The 27,198-nt window shown below is 40.7% G+C and overlaps 3 protein-coding genes across 6 annotated transcripts; all 3 read left to right on the top strand.

The window, feature by feature from the left end:
- The first annotated feature begins 699 nt into the window (after nucleotides 1-699).
- Nucleotides 700-7,044, top strand: LOC105046367 (AT-hook motif nuclear-localized protein 20). Of its 3 annotated transcripts, none has more exons than XM_073258609.1 (2): nucleotides 700-2,667; nucleotides 6,751-7,044. In XM_073258609.1, exon 1 carries the CDS (start codon nucleotides 1,728-1,730, stop codon nucleotides 2,664-2,666), a length of 939 nt encoding a protein of 312 aa, XP_073114710.1. In that variant the 5' UTR covers nucleotides 700-1,727; the 3' UTR covers nucleotide 2,667; nucleotides 6,751-7,044. The 3 variants fall into 3 exon arrangements, with proteins under 3 accessions (XP_073114710.1, XP_073114709.1, XP_010923237.1); XM_073258608.1 differs by lacking the exon at nucleotides 6,751-7,044 and adding an exon at nucleotides 4,655-5,019 and having other exon boundaries at nucleotides 701-2,667; XM_010924935.4 differs by lacking the exon at nucleotides 6,751-7,044 and having other exon boundaries at nucleotides 702-1,152; nucleotides 1,325-2,928.
- Nucleotides 7,045-10,352: 3,308 nt separating this feature from the next.
- LOC105046368 (protein PSK SIMULATOR 1) lies at nucleotides 10,353-12,115 on the top strand. Its single transcript, XM_010924936.4, has one exon. The coding sequence runs from the start codon at nucleotides 10,451-10,453 to the stop codon at nucleotides 11,885-11,887; it is 1,437 nt and encodes a 478-aa protein (XP_010923238.1). The 5' UTR covers nucleotides 10,353-10,450; the 3' UTR covers nucleotides 11,888-12,115.
- A 9,166-nt stretch (nucleotides 12,116-21,281) lies between these two features.
- Nucleotides 21,282-25,203, top strand: LOC105046370 (ribulose bisphosphate carboxylase/oxygenase activase 2, chloroplastic). 2 transcript variants are annotated; one of them, XM_010924937.4, is made up of 7 exons: nucleotides 21,282-21,491; nucleotides 21,603-21,922; nucleotides 22,042-22,147; nucleotides 22,240-22,325; nucleotides 23,676-24,148; nucleotides 24,477-24,758; nucleotides 24,940-25,203. In XM_010924937.4, exons 1-7 carry the CDS (start codon nucleotides 21,447-21,449, stop codon nucleotides 25,059-25,061), a joined length of 1,434 nt encoding a protein of 477 aa, XP_010923239.1. In that variant the 5' UTR covers nucleotides 21,282-21,446; the 3' UTR covers nucleotides 25,062-25,203. The 2 variants fall into 2 exon arrangements, with proteins under 2 accessions (XP_010923239.1, XP_010923240.1); XM_010924938.4 differs by having other exon boundaries at nucleotides 24,477-24,792.
- Nucleotides 25,204-27,198: the final 1,995 nt, after the last annotated feature.

Raw genomic sequence — 27,198 nt, 5'->3', positions numbered from 1 at the left:
GACGACTTGGATGATAGAGAAGTAGTGCCCACGTTAGAGACGAAAAGGGACTAGGGGTTGTGAAAGAATTGGAGAGGAGGGATAATTAATTTAGGAATTTGAATGATGAATTTTTTTTATTGTTGTATATTTTAAAAGAATAATTTAAAAATATCTTTAATAAAATTATGCTATCACGTTCATTTTAGTGTCAGCATGGGAAAAAATTGCACACGCAAAACGCGCAACTTTCTGACATTAAAAATTAATTGGAACCAACCAGTATGGCTATATTAAATTATATTTAAAAAGCAAAAAAATTAAATATATATTTAATTTATAAAAATTATTTAAAAATATTTAGAAAATTTGAAAGATAAAAAATATAATTAACCTTCAAATAAAACAGCAATCCAGGCGTTGGTGGCCCTTAAAAGGGCAGACCCATCGGGTGCAGAAAATGTGTCAGTGGCCGGTGGGTTGGAGAAACGGTGATCAAGGATTTTGTCCTAAACCGGAGGGAGGCAGTGTGTCAGGAAACTGGGTCCTGTCCTTTAATTGATGCCGTGCCCCTCACCTTGTAATCGATGCTGTGTCGGGACTCGAGAAGGTGACGTGTTCCGACTAAGCCTTCCACTTTCTCATGCGCACGTTACCCCACTCCCCCCATTCCAATCAACCCCACCCCCCTCCTAATTAAACTCCAGAGAGAGGATGGACGGAGAAAACCAGGATCCCAGTATCTAACATTCCAAAACAAGGGGATAGCATAATTAATCCAGAGTTATGGATTAATGCATTATTTATGCTAGCCAGTGATAGCATATGGAAACAGGGAGAGCGAGCGTGAGAGAGAGAAAAAGGTCAGGGAATGACTGGATAAGTACGATTGACCTTTCTCTTTTTTTTTTTTTTGGCCCTCCGATGAAGGTTGGATCTGGAGAGAGAGAGAGGGATGGCTTCTGGTTATAAGCCACAGCAGGAGTAGCGGCGGCCTGGCCGAGAGGAGATACCCTCTGCTTGCCATAAGCAGTGGAGTCAGAAATCAGGGAGAGATAAAGATCACGGCCACAGCCTTCAGAGGTTTACTTCTGAAAGAAAGCTGAGACACAAAGGTCTTCAAACTCCAGATCCAGCGGTTCAAAAAATTGGTGCATCTCTTCAGTTTTGAAGGTGCGTTTTGGAATTAGTCTGAGCTATGATTCTTCCCTATTATTTATGTTTGGATCTTTACTAAGGGTGCAGCTGGTGGGGCTCTCGTGATCTGAGTCCATAGGACGGCTTTCAGGTGGAATAAAATTTAATCTTATTTTTCTCCTGCTCTCCTTCTGTTGTGTTGGAATAGTTTGGGAGATCCGGTAAAGAGTGAGGAGGGCTGGTCGACTGGTTTTGATCCTTCCAAGAAAAGAGAAGAAACCTAAGGGAAGCTCAAATATTGGAATTAAGTAGAGAGAAGTGAAATGATACGCTAGCTCGTACTTGGATCTATAAGTACTCTTTAGTTTCTTCCATGAAGAAATACCAGCTATATATAGCTGGAAAGCAAGGAATAGAGAAGAATTGTGATCTATATCACAGGGTAGAAAAATAAACTGATGAAAGAATAGCAGAAGCGGCAAGCTATAACCTAGAGAGCAGAAGGCTAGCTAGCTAGTATAGTTTTCCTTGCTTTTGTTGTTGTTCTCTTTAATTTTTGTCTGCTCAAAGAAGGAAAGCTGGCGAACCGGTGGTGGGCAGGCAGCGTGAGCATGGGAGGTGTCGACCCGGTGGTCACCTCCACGACCTCGGCCTCTCCTCTCCATCTCCGCAACCCCACCAATTCCCACCTCAGTCCTCACCGCCCTGACCAAGACCCTAACCCTACCATCACCAACAGCAGCGGCAGCAACAACCACCTCAACAACGACGACGACGCCAATGCCGATGACCACTCCCCTGCCGGTGGTCTCGATGTCGTCGAGGCCGGATCCAGCGGCGGCAGCGCCCCTGGCCGTCGCCCACGCGGCCGCCCACCCGGATCGAAGAACAAGCCGAAGCCACCTATCATTATCACCAGGGAGAGTCCCAACGCCCTCCGCTCCCACGTCCTCGAGATCGCTAGCGGGACCGACATCATGGACGCCATCGCCGTGTTTGCTCGCCGGCGGCAGCGGGGTATCTCCATTCTCAGCGGCAGCGGCGTGGTCACGAACGTAACTCTCCGCCAGCCAGCGGCGCCGCCCGGCGCCGTCGTCACCCTCCACGGCCGCTTCGAGATCCTCTCCCTATCCGGGGCCTTCCTCCCTGCTCCCTCCCCGCCGGGTGCCACCGGGCTGACCGTCTACCTTGCCGGCGGGCAGGGACAGGTGGTGGGGGGGAGTGTTGTGGGGGAGCTAGTCGCGTCGGGACAGGTGATGGTGATTGCAGCCACGTTCACCAACGCCATATACGAGCGGCTGCCGCTCGGCGACGAGGAGGCCGAAGCGACGGCGCCACCGGGGGGAGGGGAAGGGATGGCGGCTTTGCAGCAGAGCCCGCCGGGAGGGAACGGATCGGCGTCGCAGCAGACATCTCATGTAGGGTCGGCAGCGGTTGACCCGTCGTTGATGCCGCCCCTGTATAACCTGCCACCCAATCTGCTGCCGAACGGCCAAATGACGCACGAGGTGTTCGGCGCTTGGGCTCCTCGTCCTCCACCGTCCTACTAATGCAAGTCCCTCTCTCTCTCTCTCTACTTCTATATATAATTTGCCAGAAAAGGAAAAAAAAATATTTATGCTTCTATGTTTTCCTTCTATTATTAATGTTATCATCATCACAGGTTCGGTTTGTTTGTTTAAATGCTTGTGTTGATGTCATTGCTTTCGCTATTTTGTAAACAGTACATGTATTACTGTAGAATTAGACTGTTCCAATGTCACCTTTATTGTCTTTGTACAAGTTTCAATTGAATGTGTTGTTCTTTGCTTCTTCTTCTTCTTTAGTTATTCTGCTCTTTAATTCTATACATCATATCTGACTATCTTTATATATATTTGTTATTATTATATATTTCATTTAGTTTTCTTCGATGGGTTTCATAGCTAGACCAGGAGAAGTTGGTTTTATAATTTATTTTCTTTCCTTTCTTTTTTCAATTTTAAAAAGTCAGTTTTGTGGTCTTGGCGGAGAAAACCGATACAAGAGAGGAGAGATGACGAGGCCATTGGGTTCATCTCCGTGGAGCTTTAATGGTGGGGTTGAGATTTTGAGGAACTAAGGAACTTGAGTTTGGATAGGCATGGAGGCTGGGATGGGACTTTGATGATTGGTGTCTGATTAGGCCTGGGGAAGCCCATCTATAGCTTGGTTTTGACAACCACTTGGAGTCTTTTGCATGTCTTATGCTGTGTTTGTGTATGAATTGACTGGCGAGTCTTATATGCCCCCTTTCTCAAGAAAACATGGTGGCCACAAGAAACCTTCCGCAAAATATATAACCATATGGAGACCCATCAACCATTTTATTAAGTAAATGAATAGGAACAGATGCTTCTTTTCTCAGTGAATGAGTGCAAGTGTTAACATGTGGTGTAACTTGTCAGGACCCAATTTTTTTTTGGAGTTTGGTTGGTTACTGTGTCAGTGTGGCATCTGTTTCTTGCTCATTTCTTTTATTCGAGTGAGGTAGTTTGGTTACTGTAACAAAAGGCGAAACATAAAGCTGAGATATGCCTGGAAAAGACCTAACGCGACTCCAGTCAATTGTGTCTCCGGCAATTTAATTCTATCTTGATGCAAGTAGGCGTGATTCTTTCTTGTTCACATACTGTTGTACTGCAGCCTACTTACTGCATGTTTTTCATATATTTGGTATCCAGTGGCCTTATTAATTCTTGTTTGTTCGCATCCATAATTTTGTTTGTTCACATTCACATGCAATTGCTTGCTTCTTTCTTACTGTTTAGCATTCTATATTTGCGTGCATATGTATAGACTCTGCTTTTGTAACGCATTCAAACTTCTTTATGCATGCACTGACTTTGTCCAGTGCCGGTCTTGGCTGATTTTGTGAAAGCTTGATAGTAAATGCCACCCAATTTTTTTTTATAAAAAAGTTAATGTATATGTACCTAATTCAAGTTTTTAAGAACATTTTCGTTTCAATCATGGACTTCTTTGTCTTGTTACACCAAAAAGATGCATCAATCTAGTAAATAGTTTGCAGATTTATTGGCTTTCTTCAGAGTATCAGTCGCTCAGCTTAGTTCATTGTACTTAAAATCCATCAAAACCATATAGGTAGGTCATTAGGCCAGATATTCTTATTCTGGCTTGTTAGCCCTTTACCTGCTTGCTTCATTCATGTGTGCCTACTTTCAAATATTTGGAACAATTTAAGGTACTCATGTATTGTTGGCGGAATTTGTTACTAACAAAATACTTCTTCATGGTTTATACTTCATAAATGCTAAGAAAAAAAATAATAAAGCACACTTCACCAAGAGTAAGATTTGACTTCACCAATGCATGAGCATGTCATGCACCGTGGTTTGTGTTAGTTTAAATGGACTACTTTCCATTTGATTTTCTTTTTGGTTCAGAATATTGGCCATCCTCATCTTCATACATATTACTTCAAATTTATTGAACGATAGACTGGTAAAACGTTTGCAACTTTTATCCATGGCATTTGAAATTGGTTGTTTCATGTTAGTGCCATGGTCAACTGTTCAACATCACAAATGGAATGTGTTTAGCATTCTATCTACGAGGCCCAAAGTATTATTTAAGGACCATATCCTTCCCTTGCACGGCCAATGCGGGACATGCGAAATGGTAGACGTGAGGTGGAATAGTCTCCAGGAGGCAATGGCAAGGGAATACACCAGGCACTATCTTAGGATTTCCGTCCAAATGCTTGACTTGATAGGAGGAAGGGCCCAAGAGTATTTAGTCTGTATGCTTCCCTTTGAACAGTCCATGTGGAACTGTCATAAATGCAATCCAGAAATCATTGTTTGTAAAAATTTGGTCATCTATGGCTGAAATATCAGATGGTTCTTGGATTTTGATTTGGTATCTTCTTTCCTATTCGCATTGGTTTCTATTTTGTGTGAATCAGTATAGTAGCAATCTTCCTTCATGACCTGAATCATATAGAATCTTGTCTCTCATATTGCTGAATCATAAAATTCTGTCATTATAATTATACAACCTTGGTAGGATGAGTTAAGAGTTAAAATATATTTACCTTTTGGCATATAATCTGTAAAATATTTGTATCAAAAATTCGTGCAACATATTACTTGTAACTTGGATTTCTTAGGTCAGATGGTGGCTCTTCTTTTTTCGGTTGCTGTAAGCCCTATTTTGATATGAAAGATTGTTTATTTTAGCACTTTTGATTGCATGATAGTACGTATTTACCCTCCATTTTCAGTTAGTATCTAAAACCTTATTTTTATTTCTCTGAAGGAGTACTTAAAACCAATTTGATATAAAAACCTATACTTTGTTAGCTTTTTATCAGCATTAATCTATTTCAAGAAGAAAACAATCGTTAATTTGGAAATAGAGCATGATGGCAGATGCAAGTTCAGATTGTTCTTTTCTTTTGTGTAGTAACTCCATTACTCATAATATTCTCTTCGTAATTTGAACTGTCTGTGACCATTAAGTTATATGTAATGGATGATTTAGTCTTCTTTGGTTTTCATTGGAGTGCACTCTTCGAATATTGTTTAGTAAAATTTTGTCCACACTGTGGGTGGCTTTTCATTCTTTACAAATGGGACTTCAATAAGTCCCAAGCGCATATCGCCCAGGTATTGGTCTCTTGGCATTACTGGTTATTTATTGTTTTATATCCTGCAGACAAGGAATACCGGGAATGACTAGGATAGCAGTTATTCAAATACAACAATGGTTCTACCACATTGTTTCGGAAAATAATTCTGTCATACCATATTCTGCGCGTTTGCTTCTTTTTTCATTGCTCAATTTTTCTTTGGTTTTTGTTAATTTCCTTCTGTTTTTACTTTAGTTTCTTTATCCTGTAATTTCTGTTCATCAATTAAATATGTGGCTTCTGCCTCCTTTCAATCCACAAAAAAAAAGAAAAAAGAGGATATGTTATTCATCAGAGTTCAAATTCCTCTACTCGATGAATCTTAAAGCATCAGTCCTTGCCTAGAATGGTTCAACCCTCTGGGTAGCTGTCATGGCTTCTAGTAGGAGGAAATGAAATTGATTGGTATCTTACATCAAAAAAGAAACCGACTGATATCTACATCTCTATTCAAGTAGTTACATCTAATGATGTTCTACCAAGGGTTTGTCTTAGCATTATCATGCATGGTGTCAATAGATCATCCATTAGGTAAGGGAAATCAATGCATTCAATAGATTAGGTAAGGGAAATCAATACATTAGATCCATGCTTTATGGTCTCTGATATTTAATAAAGCGACTTGACCATTAATGGATAATTCTGTTTTGGGTATTACATTATCAGAAGTGCTACTTGCCTTCCCTAAAAATTAAAGAAAGGTGCTACTTTGAGCATTGGTGGATGGTGATATCTTATCCAACCTCAGACAACTAATGATCAGTTTCCAATCAGAGCACGGTTTCCCCATTTCTTCATTCTTGTTTGGCAAGTTGTCTTTAGACTTCGCTTGATCAGGAAAATGAGCTCATCATAATATGGTCTTGCATGGCTGCATGCGTGCAATCAACTAAACCCTCTATGATATATACTTTATTATAAGATATATGCCCTTCTGACACCGCCTAGCTACAAGCATGCAGACATGAAAACGTGAAGGATTCTTGATTCCGTCGAGTACTGCCACTCTGGGGGAATAAGCTTGTTCCTTTGGCGACAGGTCATGAACCAAGGTGACGCCCAAGTTATCGTGTGCATTGGACTAACTAGCTAGCATGTGCGTGACCTGTCTCGTCTCCCATCCCATCCATGTAGATAAGTTCTCTTCTTCCCCGTCTCTTCATGTCCAACTTAATGAATGAATTGCTCCAGAAGTAACCATGAGTTGAATGGATACGCTTTCCTAGCTATCCTAGCTATTTGGCCCGTGCAAACGACGTGATGTCATTCTGCATGATCAGAAGCTTGGTGGTAGGTGCAACATCTTCAGAGTTCTTTTTTTTTTTTTTTTGTGTGGTAAGAAACTTCTTCAGAGGTTAATTACATAGATTTCTGGATTGAGATGAGAGACAACGCATGTTGGGGAACCAGGAGCTACAACGAGTCCTGTAATGGACGTTTTTGTATGCATCTCTCAATTTTTGGCAGACTTGAGAACAACTCAAACTGGTGTGAAAATTTAAGGTCACATAGATCCTACACCGGAATTTTTAGAACTAGCAAAACCGTTTCCTCAAGTCTTCATTGTTTACCAGTGGCGGATGTAGTTAGGAAATTGTGGGGTCAATTGACCCCACAAAAAAAATGGGCCCTGTATATATTAGATTATTAATAGAAAAGTCATGTTGATCAATAAAAAAAATAAAATTGATTTCATAATATTAGACATAAATATATATAGTAGTAAGAAAAGTTAAAATTGATTTTACTAATTTTATGAATCGACTTCATATGTAATGTAAAATTTAAAAAAATAAAAAATAAAAAAAAATCACATAAAAAATATACTTACGATCTATATTCTTCTTTCGATGACTCATATATCTTCTCTCTTTTCTTCTCTCATTCTCTTTTTATTTTTTTTCCTTCTTTCTTATTTTTTATTAATTATTTTTTTATTTATCTTTTAATATTCTATCTCAAGCTCATTCGTTCATTTTTGTATTGAAACTCTATATTAATTTATTTTTTATCCTAAAAATATCATATCAAAAGATGAAAAGAGTAATTATGATCTATATTTTTTTGATTAACATATTTTATATCTCTTTTTCTCCCATGTCATTTTGATTTCTCTTTTCCTCTCTCTCATTTTTTTTTTTTTTAATTTCATTACTTCTCTATTTGTCTTTTAATAGCCTCTCCAACCTCATGATCTCCATCCACCCGTCTTTTATATTTAAATTTCATATCAATTTATTTTTTTATATTTTAATTAATATAAATATAATAAAAAATTATATATTCTCCTTATTTTTCCTCTCAATTTGAATTAAATACGTCTCTTTTAGTTTCTTTTTTTGATAACATTCTTTGAGTTTTTTTTTGTCTTCTCCTTTTTTTTTACTCATATCAAATAGATATAATTAGAATAGTTTTTGATTAGTTATTATAATTTTAATATTTAATAATATTTAAAATTTTATTATGATATTTGTTTATAATATTTTATTATAAAAGATATTTAAGATATTAGATATTATTATTTTTTATATATTTTATTATTTTTAAAAAATAATATTTTATTATTAATATTATTTTTTCTCTCTCTATAGCTCCTCCATTTTTTTCTATTATATTAATCTCACAAAGAAAAATTTCTGGATCGGCCACCGTTATTTACCGTTTTGATCAAATGCTTGATGTTGCTATGGGGAAAAAAATGTTTCTGTAAATGTGTCCTTTTATGGATTTATTATATGATTTAACTATATTATCATGGCTTATAGCTGCATTATTTTTTTTTTTTCCTTTCCTCCGGAGGAGATCAATTTGCAGGATCATTCTAAGAAATGCTCAAGGCATCTTACTGTGTGAAGGTAACCGTGCTTCTTTTTCGTTAATGGCATGGAGATCTTATATATGTTTGGTATTAGTTGTTGGAGATCTATGGAAATTTGGACATGTTGCCATTGTCTGCATCAATAAGAGGAGGTAACAATGCTAGGACTGGCTTTAACATTTTGGGTCAAAACGACTCGTAACAGAAACCAATGATGCCACATGCACCTTTCCATACGGGTTGTCTAACACTGCTTGCGGGGATACGAATTCCCAAGTTGTCGAACACTGCAGCCTGCTCCCTTCTTTTATCATAGACATGGTAGACTGTTTGGGTTTGAACACCAAGGAGATTGTTACCAGCCATTGGAAACCAAAGTCTTATTTCGTAAAGTTGATGATTTATTTTATATTTCTATATGGGAATAGGTTTAGGCCTTTAGGTGGACGACAAGCCAGGATTCTGTTGGGCACGATATTCTTTGCCCGGCCCAAAACCCCATGCAGGTAAAGCTAATCCCGCTGATCTTCGCTGTCCAGGCTTCTTCAGCCCATATGATATGGCTTCAGGGGTGGCCGGTGGGTGAATGAAATCGTCCTCAGGAATTTCGCTTCAAAATCCCAGCATCATCCTCGCTCACGAGAAAGCGAACAACATCAGAAATCAAACGGCCATGATTTCTACTCCAATTTCTCCATGCACGAAATATTCTGCAGGCCCATAGAATAGAAAAGCATATGTCGACAAACAAACATTGACTCGCATTGTATACATGTACATGTGGCCATACTTCCTCACGTCAAATCGTCCGTCTGATTCACCGATGTCTTAAATGCATTCTGGGACATAAGGTTCATCGCTGCCGGTCGGTCGGTCTGACCGGTTAGTTTGGTCAAACGTTTTGATTGGCGATTCTGGTAGTCTGTTCAGTCTGGCAACTCGGTCGATTGTTTGGATCTGTTGCTTGGTCGATTGCTCGGATCGATAGCGATTATAAGTTGACGAATGCATACCGTAGCGATATCCCCTGTCAACTATGAATTATGAAACGAAGCAAAGCTTGTGTTGACCGAACTCTCAGCCTATCCCATAAACCATGGACCCCACACGCAGAGTACATGCCCAGCCACTGCGTCCTCCCATTCCCTTCCAACATCAACCAAAGAGAATGAGTCATACCCACCCAATTTCCAGGTCAGTGTTGCATGTAATGTGTATGCAAGAAAATGCGTAGTCTCTTGCTTCATGAATAAGTCAAAAAGGATTTCAGAAAGTCTCTCCGATGATTGATTGATGGTTCCAATTTCTGTACCTGGTTTTCTTTCTTTGGTGGAAAGGAAAAGAAAGTCCATCACTGGTTAATGGTTATTGCCATTTCATTTTCTAATAGGCCATCCTATTTCACATTCTTAGGTTATTTAATCTTACCACATGAACTTCCCTAAAATTCAAGAGAGCCAAAGATTTGGCAATGATAAAAATCTAGAATAAATTAAATTATCTTTTCAACAGATCATCTACCACGCACCACATGGCGCTGCCTGATTACATTACTTAATAATAAAAAGCATTTCATAGTATTAGCGATGTGGCAGTAAACGCCAAGCAGTCACTATCTGGCCGACCTTGTCCTCTTCGTTTCCCATTGGACGTTCATTCCTTGATATCCGACTGTCTCAAAGCGCGTCCAACGGAAGCCTCTCAGAAAACGGCAACCTCACTCCCTCCCCCTCTCTTATACCCCGCGCCTCCCCTCTCGCCACCACCAACTGATACACCAACGATAGCGGTAACAGATCCCGAAACAACCGCATATCCCGGAATAACACATCCACCTATCTATGGTCGTGACGAAGTCATGGCGGAACGGTCCGGACCGCGAGTGCCTCGACCTCCGGCTCGACGAACCGGCGGGCGGGGGGAAGGCCTCCGGTATCGGGATCCTCGCCTTCGAGGCCGCGGCCACCATGTGCCGCCTCGCGTCGCTGCATCGGTCCCTCTCCGATACCGAAAATCTTAAACTCCGATCCGATACGATGCGCTCCCGGGGCGTGGCCTATCTCAACTCCACCGACCAAGCCCTCCTCCTCCGTCTCGCCTGCGCCGAATTCATAGCCGATCTCGATCGTGCCGCCGCCGCCGTCTCCCGCCTCGCGTTCCGGTGCCAGGGAGGCCTCGCCCAAGGGTTCGACCGGGTCTATACGGACCTCAAGGCCGGCTCCGCCTACCCCGACCGGCTCGGTTTGAGCGTTAAAGGAGTCGAAAAAAGGATGAAGAGAATGGAGCGACGCGTCGCGGCGACGGCGAGATTATACGAGGAGATGGAGGTCCTTGCCATGCTGGAGGCGTCGAATCGGAAGTGGGACCGATACAGCGGGCCGATACCGTTACAGAAGCCGAGCAAAGCGGAGACGGTAAAGCTCGAGCTGAAGTCGCAGCGCCAGAAGGTTCTGCAGCTGAAGGAGAAGTCGCTGTGGAACCAGAGCTACGACATGGCCGTCTGCCTTATGGCCGAAGCCGTCTGCGCCGTTTTCGCTCGAATCTGCACCGTCTTCGGCCCGTTCGTTCCGGGGTTGCCACCTGTCCTCGTTTCGCGCGGCACATCTCGTGCCACTGTCGTTCCGGCCCCTTGCAAATTACGACTCTACCCCCGGTTCCCAGCCAAGCACTCGTCCGGTCCGCTCGAGAGACCAGTGGTAGACAACGTAATCATCACCAATTCCTGCCCCATTTTCAGCAGCACCAAAGAATCGGAGCCGAAACACTGGAGCAGGTTACTGCAACCGGCACCGCACACTGTGGGTGGTGCCGGGCTAGCGTTACGATACGCTAATGCCATTGCACTGGCTGAGAAGGTGTTAATGACAAGGTCTAACTCCAGCGAACCGGAGAAGGGTGAGGCGGCGGCGAGGGAGGAGCTATACGAAATGCTTCCAGCTGGGCTCCGGGCTATGGTAAGGTCGAAGCTGAGGGATTGCTGGAAGCAACGGGGGCCGAAGGACGGAAGGATGGCCCAAGGGTGGAAGGAGGCGGTAGAGAGGATACTGGCATGGCTGGGACCGGTGGCGAATGACACGATTCAGTGGCACGAAGAGCAGCACATGGACCGGAGGCAGCGATTCGACCGGAGGCCGAGGGTGCTGATGCTTCAGACGCTGCACTTCTCCGACCGGGAGAAGACGGAGGCGGCGATCGTCGAGGTTCTGGTTGGGTTGAGCTGTGTGTGCTGGTACGAGGAGCGGCGCCGTGGGTCCTCAAGGTTCCCATGCAAAACATAGGGCTTTGCTCGACATTGTTATTTGACATCTGGATGGAAGCCTGGGTCATGCAGGCTAAAACCTTTACCAATATCAGGTTCCAGTCTCGACGTCAAGGAACCAAGTTTAGCTGAAGTTTGAGTACCAAATTAGCATTGCTTTTGCTCGCTTATGATTTAGATAGAAAGGATGATCATGGTTGCCTGTAAGCCTACACTGATTTATTTATTCATTCATTTATTTATGGTACACAGTTTTAATCAAAGGGAACGGGTTAACTGTATCTTTCAGGCAGAAGGACTCCCGTTCCTTCGTAGAAATGCACCGTTGGATCGTCCATTGGTCGCTTTGCATCTGTGCAGGTAGGTGAGTGGTGGAGTTTTGATTGCATTTCAGATCTGTGCGGTGGGTGATCCAACGATGTATTCACACATATAGGAAGGTGAATCTTTCTTTCGTGCGATAAGATGAAACCCGCGTCTTGATTCTAATGTAATTAAGTTAGAGTTTCTCCATTCATATTTCACCGTTGACTCCGTTTGAATTGTGAAAGAAAGTGGCAGTGGCCACGCAAATGCTTTAGATATTTCATAAGATATGGCTGATTGATAGAATTGATCAGATGCATGATTATTTTACATGATAAACTCTTTATTACACATGATTTTTTTTTTTAAATCTCAGAAAAAAGTGAGATTTTTTTTTTTTTTTGGAAATTCTTATACCTTGAAAGATGATTGAATATTTGAGAAAGATTGACCTAATTATGGATGCTCAACTGATAGGAAAATTGAATTCAATCAGTATCAAAAGTAAAGCCGGTATGCAGAATTGGAGAATCGCGTGAGTTCAATTAGCATGCTGCCTCGAAGCCAACCCACTCGTGGCTACCTCTTTTTATTTGTTATAAAATCAACGAAATTCAGGAAAAAAACAAAACACGCAAAGGAAAATGAAGCTATATATTATTCCATACATCATTACATAATTAGAATTCCATTGATTGGTCATCTATGTTGCCCTTATTACTGAGGTCCTATAACTAAATCATGCATGTCTTTAGCCATATGAAATAAAATGCTTAATTCATGGTGGTTTTAAAGGATTTTTTTAACAATTATTGCATTTTAACCCAATTCAAATGGAGAATTCTAACTTTTCGTGGCATCCATTTAAGCCTGTCTGAGACATAGGTACAAGTATGCTAAAGATCATGCCAATTATGGTACCTAATAGGAATCAATCTATCAATGTGACAATATCCATGGATAATTTTAGGTATTGGAGGTATGCTTCACATGGTATCATTCGTTTGATTGATCTCTTACTGGATTTCAGGTGAGCATCAAATTCACCATCCACATGGCATGCAATGCATGCCTTTTATATGTGGATGGTTAGGACATGGGAGGGAGAAATTATTGGTTATAACCATCTTACTATGTGTATATTAGATCATTCAGGGTGTGTTTGGTTAATCATTAAAAAAAATATCTTTTTTATTTTTTGATTTTTAAAAAATAAAAATCAAAAAATAATGTTTGGTAACACCATGAAAAGCAAAAATCAGAAAAATAAAATAATTGCTTTATATGTAAAGCAAAAATTTTTTACTTTTCAAAATTTACTTTTTTATTTTTTTTGCTTTCGCACATCTAAAACGTCAAATCAAAAAGTAAAGAATCTGAACTTTTCTTCCTTATCGAGCTCTTCACCTCCCCACCCTCTTCTCCCTTCCTTCCCGAATCCTTCTCCTTCGTCGAACTCTATATCTGCCATCCCCAAATGTTGCTTTTTGCTTTGTAGCAATGTAGTTACCAAACATACTTTTTACTTTTTTTCTTTTACTCAATAGCAAAAATAAAAAATATTTTTTAAAAATCAAAAATCAAAAGTGTAACCAAATGCACCCACAATAACAAGTTATCGCATCATTTATTATTAAAAAAGAATCCACTATTATCCAAAACTTTGAATGGAAAAACATTCACTTTAATTACTAGTTGATAATTTTTGATGATTTGAATGAAAAAAGTTTGATTTTTTTTTAATAATGTGGTAACTTTTTATTAAATAATCTAAGGTATGCATGATAGAATAGTTCTCATCAATATTTTTTTTATTGGAGGTCTGCTTTTTGTGATAATGCCGACGACAAAGTTAGCTTTCTTTCGACTAGGACTCTATATGGGCATCAAATATATCATCAGGCAATTAGTTAAATGGTTAGGCAACTTAAATAGCTAATAGTTAATCAATAAACTTAAAATTATGGATTATTTTATGAGGTCAAATTTCCTACAAATCAAAATGAAATTGTGATTTTGATATAATGGTATATTTAGTGAGACCAGTGCAATAGATAGACGGACAGCAGCCGCTTTCCTAATCAAAGAAGCACATGGAGCTAGCTCCTTTTGCCTGGGGGTGGTCCTTAGGCAATTTAGAGATATTTTTATGAATTATCCATCTAAATAAAAAAAAAGAAAAGATCGATTTTTTATGGACAAGAATCTACTCCACCTTCAACTTGTAACACTTACAAAAACTTATAAAGGAAGAGCTGATGCCGTGATGTCGCATACTAGCTCCTTGCCAATAGAAATTTCACACGTGGTCTGAAATAATTGGTTACGGCGTTGTGCTCCATATTAGGTTTTTGAAATACATGGACCAGGGGCGCGGGCCGGGCTTTCGCCTACATGTCGCCACCCTACGGCCTTCGCGTGGCAGCACGGTTTCCTCCAGACGCAAATCTATTAATATTCTTCTCTTGACGCCCGGTTTCTCGTCCGCAACCCTCCCCTTCACTTCTCTCCCTCCTTCCTCGCCGCTCTCCAAACTCTAGACCTCCCGAAGCCCCAAATTTCTGTATGATATCGCCCTCGAATCCTCTTGGATTCGCGTATCTTCCGCTCTCCGATCTCTACCGGAGGTTCTCTGCCCCCGCTTCCGCTTTTGGGAGCCGTTGATCGTTGGAGATAGCGATCGGGGTCTGCGCTGTTTACATCCTCGGTGTCGACGACGCCATCAGCCAGGTGCGCGACGAGTTCGTGAATTTCGGGTTCGGAGAGAATGTGCTGAACGAACTCCAATTGGTAAAATCTCTTCCTCATTTAGTTCGAAGATAAGTTAAAATTTTCCATCTGATCAGTTTCTAGGGTTTATTTGTCTTCTGGCAAGCTATTGGAATCAAAGAAACTGAAATGTTTGTTACCGAAAAAAAGAAACTGGAATGTTGTTTCCTCTTTTGATTTTGGTTTTTTCGTTTGATCTATTTATGTAATAATGTTCCCCAAGAAAAGGCTAAATTTACTCATCCGATGTGCTTTTAAGGGTTTAAGTTGTCCTCTGGCAACCAAACAAAGAAGCTAAAATGGCTTTTTTATCCCCTTTTCTTGGCATCTTTTGGTTTAATATCTGCATACGCTACCTTTTTATTTCCAGAAAAAGGCTAAGTTTCTTCAGTCTGCTGCGATTTTATGTTGTTAGTATCTTCTTGATAATCTATTGGTCTCTTTTTTCTTCCCTCCACAAGTCTTTTGATTTCTCACGTAACATCTTTTGATTTCAATCTGCTGTGGTTTCATGATCTCTGTTCCCCAGATGCAATTGTATGTGTTTATGGAGGAGCTCTGACTGGTGAATTACATTTCATATGTTTTGGTTATCATTTAAGGCACTAATCACAGAATCAAATGATTATGTTAGCTCTTAGTTAAGACACTAAATCAAAGGATCTAATGGGAAAAAAAAAAAAAAAAGAAAGAAAAGGATCTTTGAGCATTCCACATCTCATGTGTACTCAAAAGAAATTTTTTTTTTCCCCTGATAAACATGCTAGTTGTTTTGTTTGGAAAAGCATCAAGATTTCTCTTCCCCTGTTCCATATGTGATCATGTCAGCAAAACATTTTATTTGCCCTTACTGCACTGACTACCAATAAATTTTCATCCATTTTCTTGCTGAATATTCTGACATTCTGAAGTTGATGTTTACACTCTGTCTCAAGTGCCAACTAAAAAAGATAGAGGATAGTTTCTGTTATAACAAAACCGAAAGGAGGATACTCCCGTTATATTTTTGGATTTCTTTTTTCCGGAATAAGAATGGAATAGTAATTTCAAGAGGAAATTGAGGTCCTTCTTAATTCTAGTGTCTGTAATAACTTTCACCTTCCCTGGCCTTCACTTTTTTTCGGAAGAGGTGGCAGAGAATGATCAATAAACTTGTACATTCAGGTACTTTACCCTTGCAACAATTTTGGAATATTAGAGATCGTCTCATCTTAAATAACATATTAGTGATTAAATACATGAGAAACAAATCTGAATAGGATGCTCACTGGAGATAATCCACCTACTTGCACTGCAAATGAAAGAAAGGAGTGAGAGTGACAGGTTCCATCATCACCATGGGCAATGCAGGGTGATGCCATCCACCGTATGTTTGCAGTGGCAACCGCATTCTCTTCTCACCCTCATCTTCAACATCAGCTTTATCCTCCTCTGCCACTCTCTCCATGATGATTGGCAATGGAGTGGGAGAAAGGATGAGTGGTGACAGCTAAGGGATCAGAGCGCAAGAAGAAGGAATGTTTTCCTAAGGGAAGGCTTTGGTGGCAGGCTTGAGCTGGAGGAACATTGCGGCTTGCTTCTGTAGCCTGCTTGGAGGCTTCCTCCTTCAGTCTTGTTAATTTGCCTCCTCGTGGGATTTTGCTTTCCATGATAGCAGCTTCCAGGTTTTCGGACATCTGGAAGGTACAAGTCATTTGAGAGTTTTATAACAAGGAAGGGAGGAGGTAGTCAGCCTCCGATTCTTGTGGCTCTGGTCATGAGAAAAGAACTCCAAAATGTGAGGTAAAGAGAACGGCTGGTTGTTGAAATGTAAACCACTTTAATAACTGTATTCAAATCAAAACAGCTAGGCTACACATCGTGTCACTTATGTCCATATCCTCCTAGAAGCTGAACCAGTTTCCTTGCTAACCACTGTAGCCCTTTCAAAGATGAAGGCTGCAGTGGGATACACACAGATACGTATATAAAATGATATGATTTAGAATCATAAAAATGTGTGGTAAAGTAAAACTTGCATAGATTATGTGTAGGTTACCTATATTGCTATGTTCATGAAGGGCACAATAACTCACCGAAGTCCAAATTGACAAGCAACAAGACACCTTTTTTTTTTTTCCTGAAAGATTTTCATGTTACATTAGCACTGCCCAACATTATGTTATATAACTTGCTTTGCTGAGGCAAAATCTTGCATAACCAATTTTGATGCCAGCATATTGCGGTTGTGTCAAGATATGATTAATATTGCAACATATTGCAATTTAAGGGTATGCAACTTGTACAGCAAAGAGTCTGTTCAAGTGATGATTAACAAGAATCATAATTGCCAACAAACAACCAAACAAAATGCTTCAGGACGTTTATTTTGTGCATATGAAAGTGAGATCACAAAAATTAACGGGTAACTCAGCATTTAACCATGCTGCTGTTAATGGAACTAGTGCTAACATCAGAGTTGCACTGATCCTCTCCTTCTTGTTATAGAGAACTTTTCGAGCTCACAAGTAGCGGCATGGAATTACTCCAATAAAATTGGTACACATCAACAGTTTGCTATCGAGCTCAGAAGTCAGAACAAGAGTCATGCAAGGAAGTATGGGCCTGGTGGGTGGTCACCTTCTGGTAATTTAAACTGAGTGAGGTTTCCTGTTTCCTTTTATTTTCTTACTCCAAACCATGGGATCGAATGGCGAGGGTATTGGTCCTTTCTTCTCCCACATCTCTGCTCCCATCTCTACCGGGACCCACCAAAGCCCGCCACCACCAACTCCTCCTCCGTGACTACTCCGGAGGCCTCCACTATGACCACCGCCGCCCTAATTCGCGACCTTCTCCGGCCATCAAGAAGAGGAAGCCCTTCTGATTGACCCAAATCCCTCCCCTCTACATGCCCAGATTCATTGTCGCCATGTCAGAACTGGGTAATGGGTATGGTAGATGGGTGTGGTTCAGGAGATAAATATGAACTAAAGATTAGAAAGATCTGACAGTTCTAATTCAGGTAATACTTTAAACTCCATATTCATTCCACTCTCCTTCTGAAATGAATTGGCATGGGGTTCATATCTTCCATCTTTAACAATTTCATTATGAGTACTTTTCTTAACATAATCTTTTTGTTTAGTTGACTTCGTGAAAGAGCTCCCTTTGTTGTACGTGTGGATGAGACTTTTTTATTGTTCTATCACAATGACATGACTTATCACTCTTATACTATCATTCTCAGGGATGATATTTCTATTAGTCATGCATTTAAGTAGTTTTTGTATCATTTATTTGCCAAAATGACTAATTTATCCATGTATTTTATGTTGCAAGGCATAAAAATCACCTGCCATGAATTTGTTATTAATTATTATCTTTTAGTTCAGCCTCCTACTGAAAATTTCTCTTAGTGTCGTGGATGTATTATTACCAAAGATTGGAGAGATAAGAAGACATCCAGTAGAAATAGAACTGCATGGACAAAGTGAAAATGTGCTTTTGGTGTTTATGTGACAAGAAGGTCAATGCTTGAGAAATGTGTGTATTAGGCATGACATTATCATGTAAATCTAGTGATACATAGGTGACAAATAATTTAATCTATAATAAGTTATTTGAAGTGGCCTTCTAGAATGGGCTTTCTATTTAAGTGCTTTCAAGAGAAAGGGACAGAAACCTACAAAAAGAATCCTTTAAGTCATGAGAAAGGATTTGAAAGACAACTGTAGTCCATAATATGAATGAACGGTGAAGAAAGATTTACAAAACTTAGATAATTCAGTAAGAAACTTGCTAACTATAGCTATATTTTTCCTTCCTCAAAGAAAGAAAAAACAAGGATTGTCTTTATGGAACTAAACAATCAAACTGATGGACGAATTCATCAGTTATAGTTATATTTTTCTTTTCTCCCGTCTTCTTATAAGCGAAGTCCTTTTTGGCAAGTGTTAGCCGTACAGTTTCTTATATTAGCAGTGTAGTATTTCTTTGTCTTGATAGACTTAATTTCAGACATGACAACTGGGAACTGAACTATCAGGTCTTTTTTATGTTGAAGTACCTGAAAGAGCCCTTTGTTGGAGACTATCATATGCTTGCTCTTGAAGGTGGAAAACCTTCTAGCGGGCAATGAGGATAATGAGTTGATACTCCTCTATACGCATGTCTAGGAGATTTATAAGCAGCAACAGATTTTGGAGCTCAGGTGCTATTGAAAGGCCAAAGCTGTGGCATTGCTCTTTTGCTTGATTTAATTTCCTTTTCTTTCAGGTTCCATGAGCTTTAATATTGCTGTTCTGGCCCTTTCAATGTGACAGTCAGCCTTGATTCAGCCTGCACAGCAGTTTAAGCACTGGTCTTAAAGCACTAATCTAAATCTCTGTCAGAGGAACTAGTTGCTTGCTTAGGTCCAGAATTTACTCACCTGCCAAAACTCAGCTCAGATTTAGTTGCCATGATTTCACTAGGCCTCTTTGGGCTGTACGCTTGAAATTGTTACTTAAACTGGTGAGTTTGATATAAAAAACATAGATTCATGTACTGACTATCCAACCTCTGATGATTCTTTTCTAGGTTAGGCCTTTCCCACTGGTAATGCGCCTGAACTGCGTAAATTCAAGCAACATTGTCGGAGGTTTCTTAAACAATTTCATGGCTTGTAAGTGAGATATCAGGTTTCATTTCCAATTCTATCTCTAAAATGATGGGATTATCCCTTGTCACATGGCTGAGCATGGACCACTGAACCAATGTTGCTTGTTTCATTAGCCAGGCTTCTCTTGTAAGAGGTCTCTAGTCTCACTAGCCAGAATTCTGGTGTAAAGAATCTGCAATCAAAATCATGCAATTGTTTGTTTGTATGCAGTGTGATGAATATGTATTTGGTGCAGTATTTCACCGTATGTGTTATATATGAAAACTTTTGTGGTTTTTTTATTTAAATATAATTGCTCATGCTGAGTTTATTCGGCATAGCAACTATGAGAGAGGCCTGGTAGTTTGATCTTGATGGAATTGGAAATTGCTTCAGCTATAATTATACTTGCTCATTCAGCGTTATTCCCCATGGTGATTGTGAGAAAAGATTGGTAGCTTGATCTGATGATGGATGGAATTGCTTCAACTATAATAAATCCATGGAAGAATTTTGCATAGCCCGAGAATCTGGGATTTTAGTCTGACTCCTTCTGTGGCAATTGCTTTGGAGCTTTTCTGCTGCTTAAAATTTATCTAGTTTGATCTCCCATTCTGGCTTTTGGAGTTCTATGCCGCAATTTGTGTTTACCAAACAGCAATTTGTGCAGTTAAAATAACCATTTTCTAGCTCTTCCATATTATGAATTCAATCTGTTCACAGATATGGTTCCTCCCTGCTATTAGTGGAGATGAATGCGGTGGAGTGAGAACTGGTGTAGCTGAGAAGGGCTGTAGTGAGAATAGCTCAATAAGATTAGAGTTGGTGCGAGAACCATGAGATGAACACATTGATGATGCAAATGCATGCATGAACTTGGACACAAAAATATCACTTTTAGGGAGTACACGGAGTTAGAAAGTACAGGTATTTACTCTAATATTTGGTACATATTTGTGCACGGTTGCTTGTTTATGTCAATTAAAAGATACTCCTTCCACCATTGCATCCCGATAGTAGTAATCTATATGATTTTTTTAAAAAAATTTTTGGGTAAGAAAATCGGAGGGGGGATACCAGCGTAGCAACTCTCTGTGGACGATGGGGACGATAAGGGCCCTCTCCACCAGAAAATATTCGATGCGCTAAAAGGGGATCACTCACTTGACAAGTCAGGTGGCTGCGGCTCCCCACCACAGGGCAGGAGGAGGGATCCTTATGATTTTTTTGGGGTATGAATATTTGAGTGTTTATCAAAATGGTTTAGAATGTAGCATATCCGGTGTGAAGAAACACTCGAGTTTCCATGGTGTTAGGTGCCATGTCCATCATTCTGAGGTCATCATCCAGACTTAATGTGTGCATGAGGACGCACGGACAAAAAAAAAAAAAATCCAATCAGATTAGAAGAAAAAAATCTGAACGCATTTATTCATTTTTTGAGATATAACATCATAGCAAAATAAAATGGAATCATTTTTTTTATTTTACCTGGTTAAGGAACACCCGAAGAGAATAAATTGGTGGTGAAGATATTTCATGGCACCAACACCACCCCTTTGTTCCAACAAAGGTCCCACCCGCGGTAACGCTATCTTGGACGCAACTTATCGCACCTGCAACAGTAGGCTCTGTTGCTGCCACGCGTCACTTGCCCAATCCCCAGTGTGTGGCCGTTAGGAGTTGGAAAGCCACTCCACAAGAGCCTAAGCAATGGAAATTTCAGAACTTCCCCACCACACCACTGCTGAAAAACCAGAGCCAAATATTCTTCTTATATATACAAGCCTCCCACTTCCTCAACCTCGAGCAAACCAGTGGCAAAGCTCTCCGTGGTTTAGATCAGACATCTCCTCCTCCACTTCCATCCCTCGGCCTCCAGATGGCTACTGCTGTCTCGACCGTTGGAGCTGTCAACAGAGTACCGGTACTGTTTTTAATGGGATCTGTTCACTGCCTATTTAGACTTAACATTGCATGTAGATGGTTTCCGTCATTAACTTGTTGAATTGACCTGGTCTTGGTATTCTTGGAGCAGCTGAGCTTGCATGGCTCTGGCTCGGGAGCTTCGGTTCCAAGCTCGGCCTTCTTCGGGAGCAGCTTGAAGAAGGTGAGCTCTAGCCTGAGCCATGGAAAGGTGTCCACCGGCACATTCAAGGTCTTGGCCGCCGATATCGATGAGTCGAAGCAGACTGACAAGGACAGGTGGTCTGGGCTTGCGTTTGATATATCTGATGACCAGCAAGATATCACCAGAGGGAAGGGTTTGGTCGATTCCCTCTTCCAAGCGCCCATGGGTGATGGCACCCACATCCCCGTCATGAGCTCCTATGAGTACATCAGCCAGGGTCTTCGCCAGTAAGGGAACTGAAAGAGCTCTAATAAATTTTAGTTTTATATTTTAGATGTTGTATGGTTCATTAATATTGAGTGGAATTTTTATCTGATCTTGGTATTATGGTGGTAACGGTTTCCAGATACAACTTGGACAACACCGTGGATGGGTTCTACATAGCCCCGGCTTTCATGGACAAGCTTGTGGTTCACATCTCCAAGAACTTCATGAAGTTGCCTAACATTAAGGTATCACCAAACAGCAACCTTGAAAGGTTTCTGTTGGTCATGTTTCGGTAGTTGTTGGTTGGACCTAAATGTTTTTGGTGGTTTCTCAACAGGTTCCCCTCATTTTGGGTATCTGGGGAGGCAAGGGTCAAGGGAAATCTTTCCAATGTGAACTTGTCTTTGCCAAGATGGGGATCAAGTGAGTTTTTCTTCCTGCTTATGTTTTACATCTATTTGCTTTTCTTTCTGCCTCTTCTGATAAGTGCTTGGCACTCCTCTTTCATCCGTCTTATGTCTCAGGCTGTAGGATTGCTCTTTTTATATGAATTGGTATTGTGCTTCTGTGATTCTATTTTGGGTTACAAGTTGCAAGAAACTAGAATTTTATTTCTTGTTTTTGATTTCTTTCCAAACAGTTGATCTCAATTATTCTTGTTTGTTTCTGGACTTTTTGTTTTAACTATTGCTGCACCATTTAAATGTACAAAGATTCGTTTCTTAAATCTATTGAACTAAGTATAGAGATCAATCAACTAGTCACTTGGTTTAGTCATATGATGAAACTGGGTGGTAACTCTGTTTTGCATCTGTTGTATCTTCACCTGGTGACAACACTGAACAAGATCTACCACTATTCTCTTTGAGCTAAGTTCATTAATATTTTATTCCAGTTCTATGTAACATCGGATGTCTTATTCCTCTAACCTGTGTTGCCTTCTCTCTCCATCCAATTCCTCTTCATTATCATATTATCATCTGGTCCTATACCATATTATCCATTTTAATTTCAATTCTAGCACAGAGAATCTAGGAATCATCTAGGATCTCTTTCTATCAAGCAGAAAATTTCTACCTGATCCAGGTTTTCTGGTTTCTGTTATTGCCGGACCACATGAAGCATTTTCAGTCAGTACTTCAGATCCCATTAAATTGTTGCCTTTGATTCCCATCTCCTTTGATCAAGGTCAAAGTTATCCCTCTGCTTGATCATTCATCATCTCGTTGAGCGATTAGATAATACGATAAAGTTAGTTCTTCTAGCTGCTCGATGACCAACATAGTCTATTAGAATCTAGCACCGCTTCATATCCCAACAGAGTCAACCTGATTCTCTCCTTCAATTGCTGAATCATAATATAGCTTCAAGTTCATCCTTGACATCACCCTACTCAATGCAATCCCCAATAGAAGACTTTCACTGGATTTTGCCTTGTTCCCTGCGCCGTGGAATTGCTGGAAGCTTCATGTTAAACCAAGCATGTAAAATTCAAACATGGAGAGGGTAAAAAGCAGGACTCAAATAACCACACAAGTCATCGATTTGGACAGCAAGTGCAATGCATGCATGTGGTTTGCCATGCATACATACAAGATTTGCATCCACTTCGGTGTTACTTTGATCAAATGGGTGACATAGTGAATGAATTCCTTTCTGATATTTTTATCTGTGGAAATATCTTCCTCCATAGAATCAAAGCTCCCTAATGCTTATATTCTGGTTGTTGCTTTCCATTCACAATATTTATCTGGATGTTTGCTTCTTCTTTAGCCCTATCATGATGAGCGCTGGAGAATTGGAGAGTGGGAATGCCGGAGAACCTGCAAAGTTGATCAGGCAAAGATACCGCGAGGCAGCAGACATGATTAGTAAGGGAAAGATGTGCTGTCTCTTCATCAATGATCTTGATGCAGGAGCAGGAAGGATGGGTGGCACCACTCAATATACCGTCAACAATCAGATGGTGAATGCTACACTTATGAACATCGCTGATAATCCAACCAATGTGCAGCTCCCTGGCATGTACAACAAGCAGGAGAATGCTCGTGTTCCCATTATAGTTACTGGAAATGACTTCTCCACTCTGTATGCTCCTCTCATTCGTGATGGTCGTATGGAAAAATTCTACTGGGCACCAACCAGAGAGGACCGTATTGGTGTTTGCCAGGGTATATTCAGGACCGACAACGTTCCCAAGGAACATATCGTCCAGCTTGTTGATGCCTTCCCAGGCCAGTCTATCGGTAAGGCCCCCCAACATTCAAAACTATCATATCTGAATAAACTACAAATCTTCATGAACATGTTGGAAGGAACCTGGAAATTTGATATGGCATTTATAGCTCTTAGTTTGCTGGCTTATTTTTTCTTGAGTAGAAGTTTGCTAGTACGTATGACTCGAAAGTTTTTATCATGCTGACATATTGGAGGGGCTCTTCTATGATCTGAATAACCAAGAGCCATCGCATTGGGTTTGAGTAGATTGTTTATTCACTGTACTGAAATGGTAGAATCATGATAAGAATGATAGATGGCTACTCTGATCAATGGTAATCTTGTATTTGTATGCAGACTTCTTCGGTGCTCTCCGTGCCAGAGTCTATGATGATGAAGTGAGGAAGTGGCTTTCAGAAATTGGAATTGACAAGGTCGGAAAGAGGCTTGTTAACTCACGTGAAGGACCACCAGAATTTGAGCAGCCGAAGATGACCCTGGAGAAGCTTATGGAGTATGGTAACATGCTGGTGAAGGAGCAGGAGAATGTGAAGAGGGTGCAGTTGGCTGACAAGTACTTGAGCGAGGCTGCACTTGGAGATGCCAATGAGGATTCTATTAAGACTGGAAATTTCTATGGTTAGCACTCTAATCCCAGAGACCTTGATGGGAGGTTTGCATCTCGCTTCTAGACTAGTACTATGGCTAACAAAGCATTTTCCTTTTCTTTTTTTTTTCTTTCTTAATGTCCATGCGCACGGACGCACACATAACAAATAAAATTAGGCTCATGGCTTATCTTTTTGTTACCTGCGAACAGGTCAAGGAGCCCAGCAAGTCCATGTGCCAGTTCCAGAAGGTTGCACCGATCCGTCTGCTACAAATTATGACCCTACGGCTAGGAGCGATGATGGAAGCTGCGAATATAAAGTTAAGGCCTAGTCCAAGTCTTGTAATTGACGGGAAGCCTTGGCAAATAGTCTTCTTTTTTAAGCATGGAACGGAGTAATTATATTAGAACTTTCTGTACCTAGCTATGTTATACTTGCGTATTTTCTTCGATTTATAAATGGGTTTTGTTTTATGATCGACTGATTTGTTGCGACTAGATAAGATGGTAGCATGAATGGCCATTCAATTTGTATATGAAATATGTGGTAATCATATGATCTAACCAGGAGCGCTGATGGGAGCTGCAATTGTATGCAATATTCTAAGACATGAGCTTGGTCATGTGATTGGTGGAAGCTTGACGAATAGGGCTTTCGGGTTTTGGTAAGCAGGAGGAAGACCTTTCACCAAGAATGGCAGGAACTGGTAATGGTATACAAAACAAATTCCAGAACCCACACGTTCAGGTCATGGTCGAAGTCAACAGGTCATCAGGCTTTTGCTCCATCCGATCCATTTGCTGTTCTAGGTAAGAATTGGCAACAGGAATTGGAATCATGAAATGTCGCCATAAAAATCATGAGATATGTTGAGATCGATCGACGTTATTAATCTCATAGCCATGGCAGACACAACTAGTGTTTGCAAGGCAAAACAATGCATAGTTGTAGATACCCCACCTTTTTTCTTCCCTTTTTATGCTCTATAAGGTGGTGGTTAGAGAGTGGATAATACAAAGTGATATATCCAGCTAACTAGCCTAACACCACCGATCAAAAAGTCCGAAATAATCTTATCCAATCAGCATGTCAGAAAGGCAGACAATTATGGTAACCTTTTGTCAGGGCCGGGATGAAATACTTCTAACCATCTCTTCAGCCTCTCCATTATTTATCGCTTGTTACTACCCCACTTTCATTGCAGCATTCTCCATCTATCGCAACCACCACCTTTTTTTCTCGCATTGGTTAGGCCTATTTTGCTAGAAGTTAGGGTCCATCAAAGTGGCGTGGCATCTAGCTCCATCGGCCCCAGCAGCCAGAGGCTTGGGACGAGGCCTGCTCCTCACTTTGGCGGCATGAGAGCGTTCTGCATGTCTTGGTCTTGTAATACTCGGCCCATTTGGGTCCTGGATAAAGCCCAAAACCAAAAAAAAAAGAAAAAAAATGATAAAGAAGAAGAGTCTTCTTCCACCAATTCCATCGGAGAGGAGAAGCCGAATCCGGGAAGAATTCGGCCTCCTCTCCACTCTATAAAATGCTCCCTTCCCCCCAAGATCCTCCACCGGCCTTCCTCCCTCTCTTTTCCTCTTGATTTCTTTCGTTGAAGCCGTGACCTCCTGTACTCGTGCTCATCAGAAATTGAAGCCGACGATGCTGCTGAAGCTTGAGGTAAGCCCTTATCTTCCTTCCTCTCTTCCTTCCCCTCCTTTCTACGACACTGTGCACCCCGCCGGCCGTCAGATTTGCCGAAAAATCCGCAAAAAGATGTCCTGTTTTTTTCTATTTTGAACGAGGCTTCTCCCTCACTTTTCTGGCCACTAGCGCCACTGCCCATAGCGCTACACCATGGGTCATGATCTCTATTCTCCTATTTTTCTTCTCCAGAGATTTGGCCGTCGATGATCGGCCAGTAATCAGAAAAAAATCAAAGAAAAAGGGGTGGTACCCTGTTTTTCTGACCTTTTCTTGATCTCTCTATAGCCGAACCTTGCTGTCAGCCATCTCTTGCCCCACCGCCATCGACCGCCACTATCGGACCTTCGATCGTGCCGTCGTACCTCGCCAAAGCACAAGCCACCCCCTTCCCCCTCTCATGTCTCTACTCTGTTCGGCCAGGAAAACAGAGAAAGAAGAGAAAAGAAGAAGAAAAAGAAAAGAAAAAAAAAAGAAAAAGAAGAAAAAAGAAAAGAAAAAAAAGAAGAAGAAAAAGAGAGAGTTCTCTCTCTTTCTTCTCTTCTCTCTCTTTTTTTCTCTCTCCAACTTCTCTCTCTAGATTTTTTCTCTCTCTTTATGAATTTGTCTCTCTAGGATCTTTTTATTCTCTCACTAACTGCATCACGAATCCTAGGATAAATTTGAGATGAAAATAAGATAATCTGAAATCACTTCGAAATTCGTGCAGTAGGTTGGATCCCAATCCGATCATTATTCAAAATTTATAATATCGATCATGGTTAATCTATATT

Source organism: Elaeis guineensis, chromosome 5 (assembly GCF_000442705.2).
Source record: "Elaeis guineensis isolate ETL-2024a chromosome 5, EG11, whole genome shotgun sequence".
Taxonomy (NCBI): Eukaryota; Viridiplantae; Streptophyta; class Magnoliopsida; order Arecales; family Arecaceae; genus Elaeis; species Elaeis guineensis.
This window is presented reverse-complemented; position numbering and strand designations above follow the sequence as displayed.

What these genes read in the sequence shown, in the direction of transcription:
- LOC105046370 (XM_010924937.4), top strand. Translation starts at nt 21,447, where the DNA reads ATGGCTACTGCTGTCTCGACCGTTGGAGCTGTCAACAGAGTACCG. An exon ending in TGAAGTTGCCTAACATTAAG is followed by an intron (nt 22,148 to 22,239) that starts GTATCACCAAAC and finishes GTTTCTCAACAG; the next exon opens with GTTCCCCTCATTTTGGGTAT. An exon ending in TTTGCCAAGATGGGGATCAA is followed by an intron (nt 22,326 to 23,675) that starts GTGAGTTTTTCT and finishes CTTCTTCTTTAG; the next exon opens with CCCTATCATGATGAGCGCTG.
- LOC105046368 (XM_010924936.4), top strand. Translation starts at nt 10,451, where the DNA reads ATGGTCGTGACGAAGTCATGGCGGAACGGTCCGGACCGCGAGTGCCTC.
- LOC105046367 (XM_073258609.1), top strand. Translation starts at nt 1,728, where the DNA reads ATGGGAGGTGTCGACCCGGTGGTCACCTCCACGACCTCGGCCTCTCCT.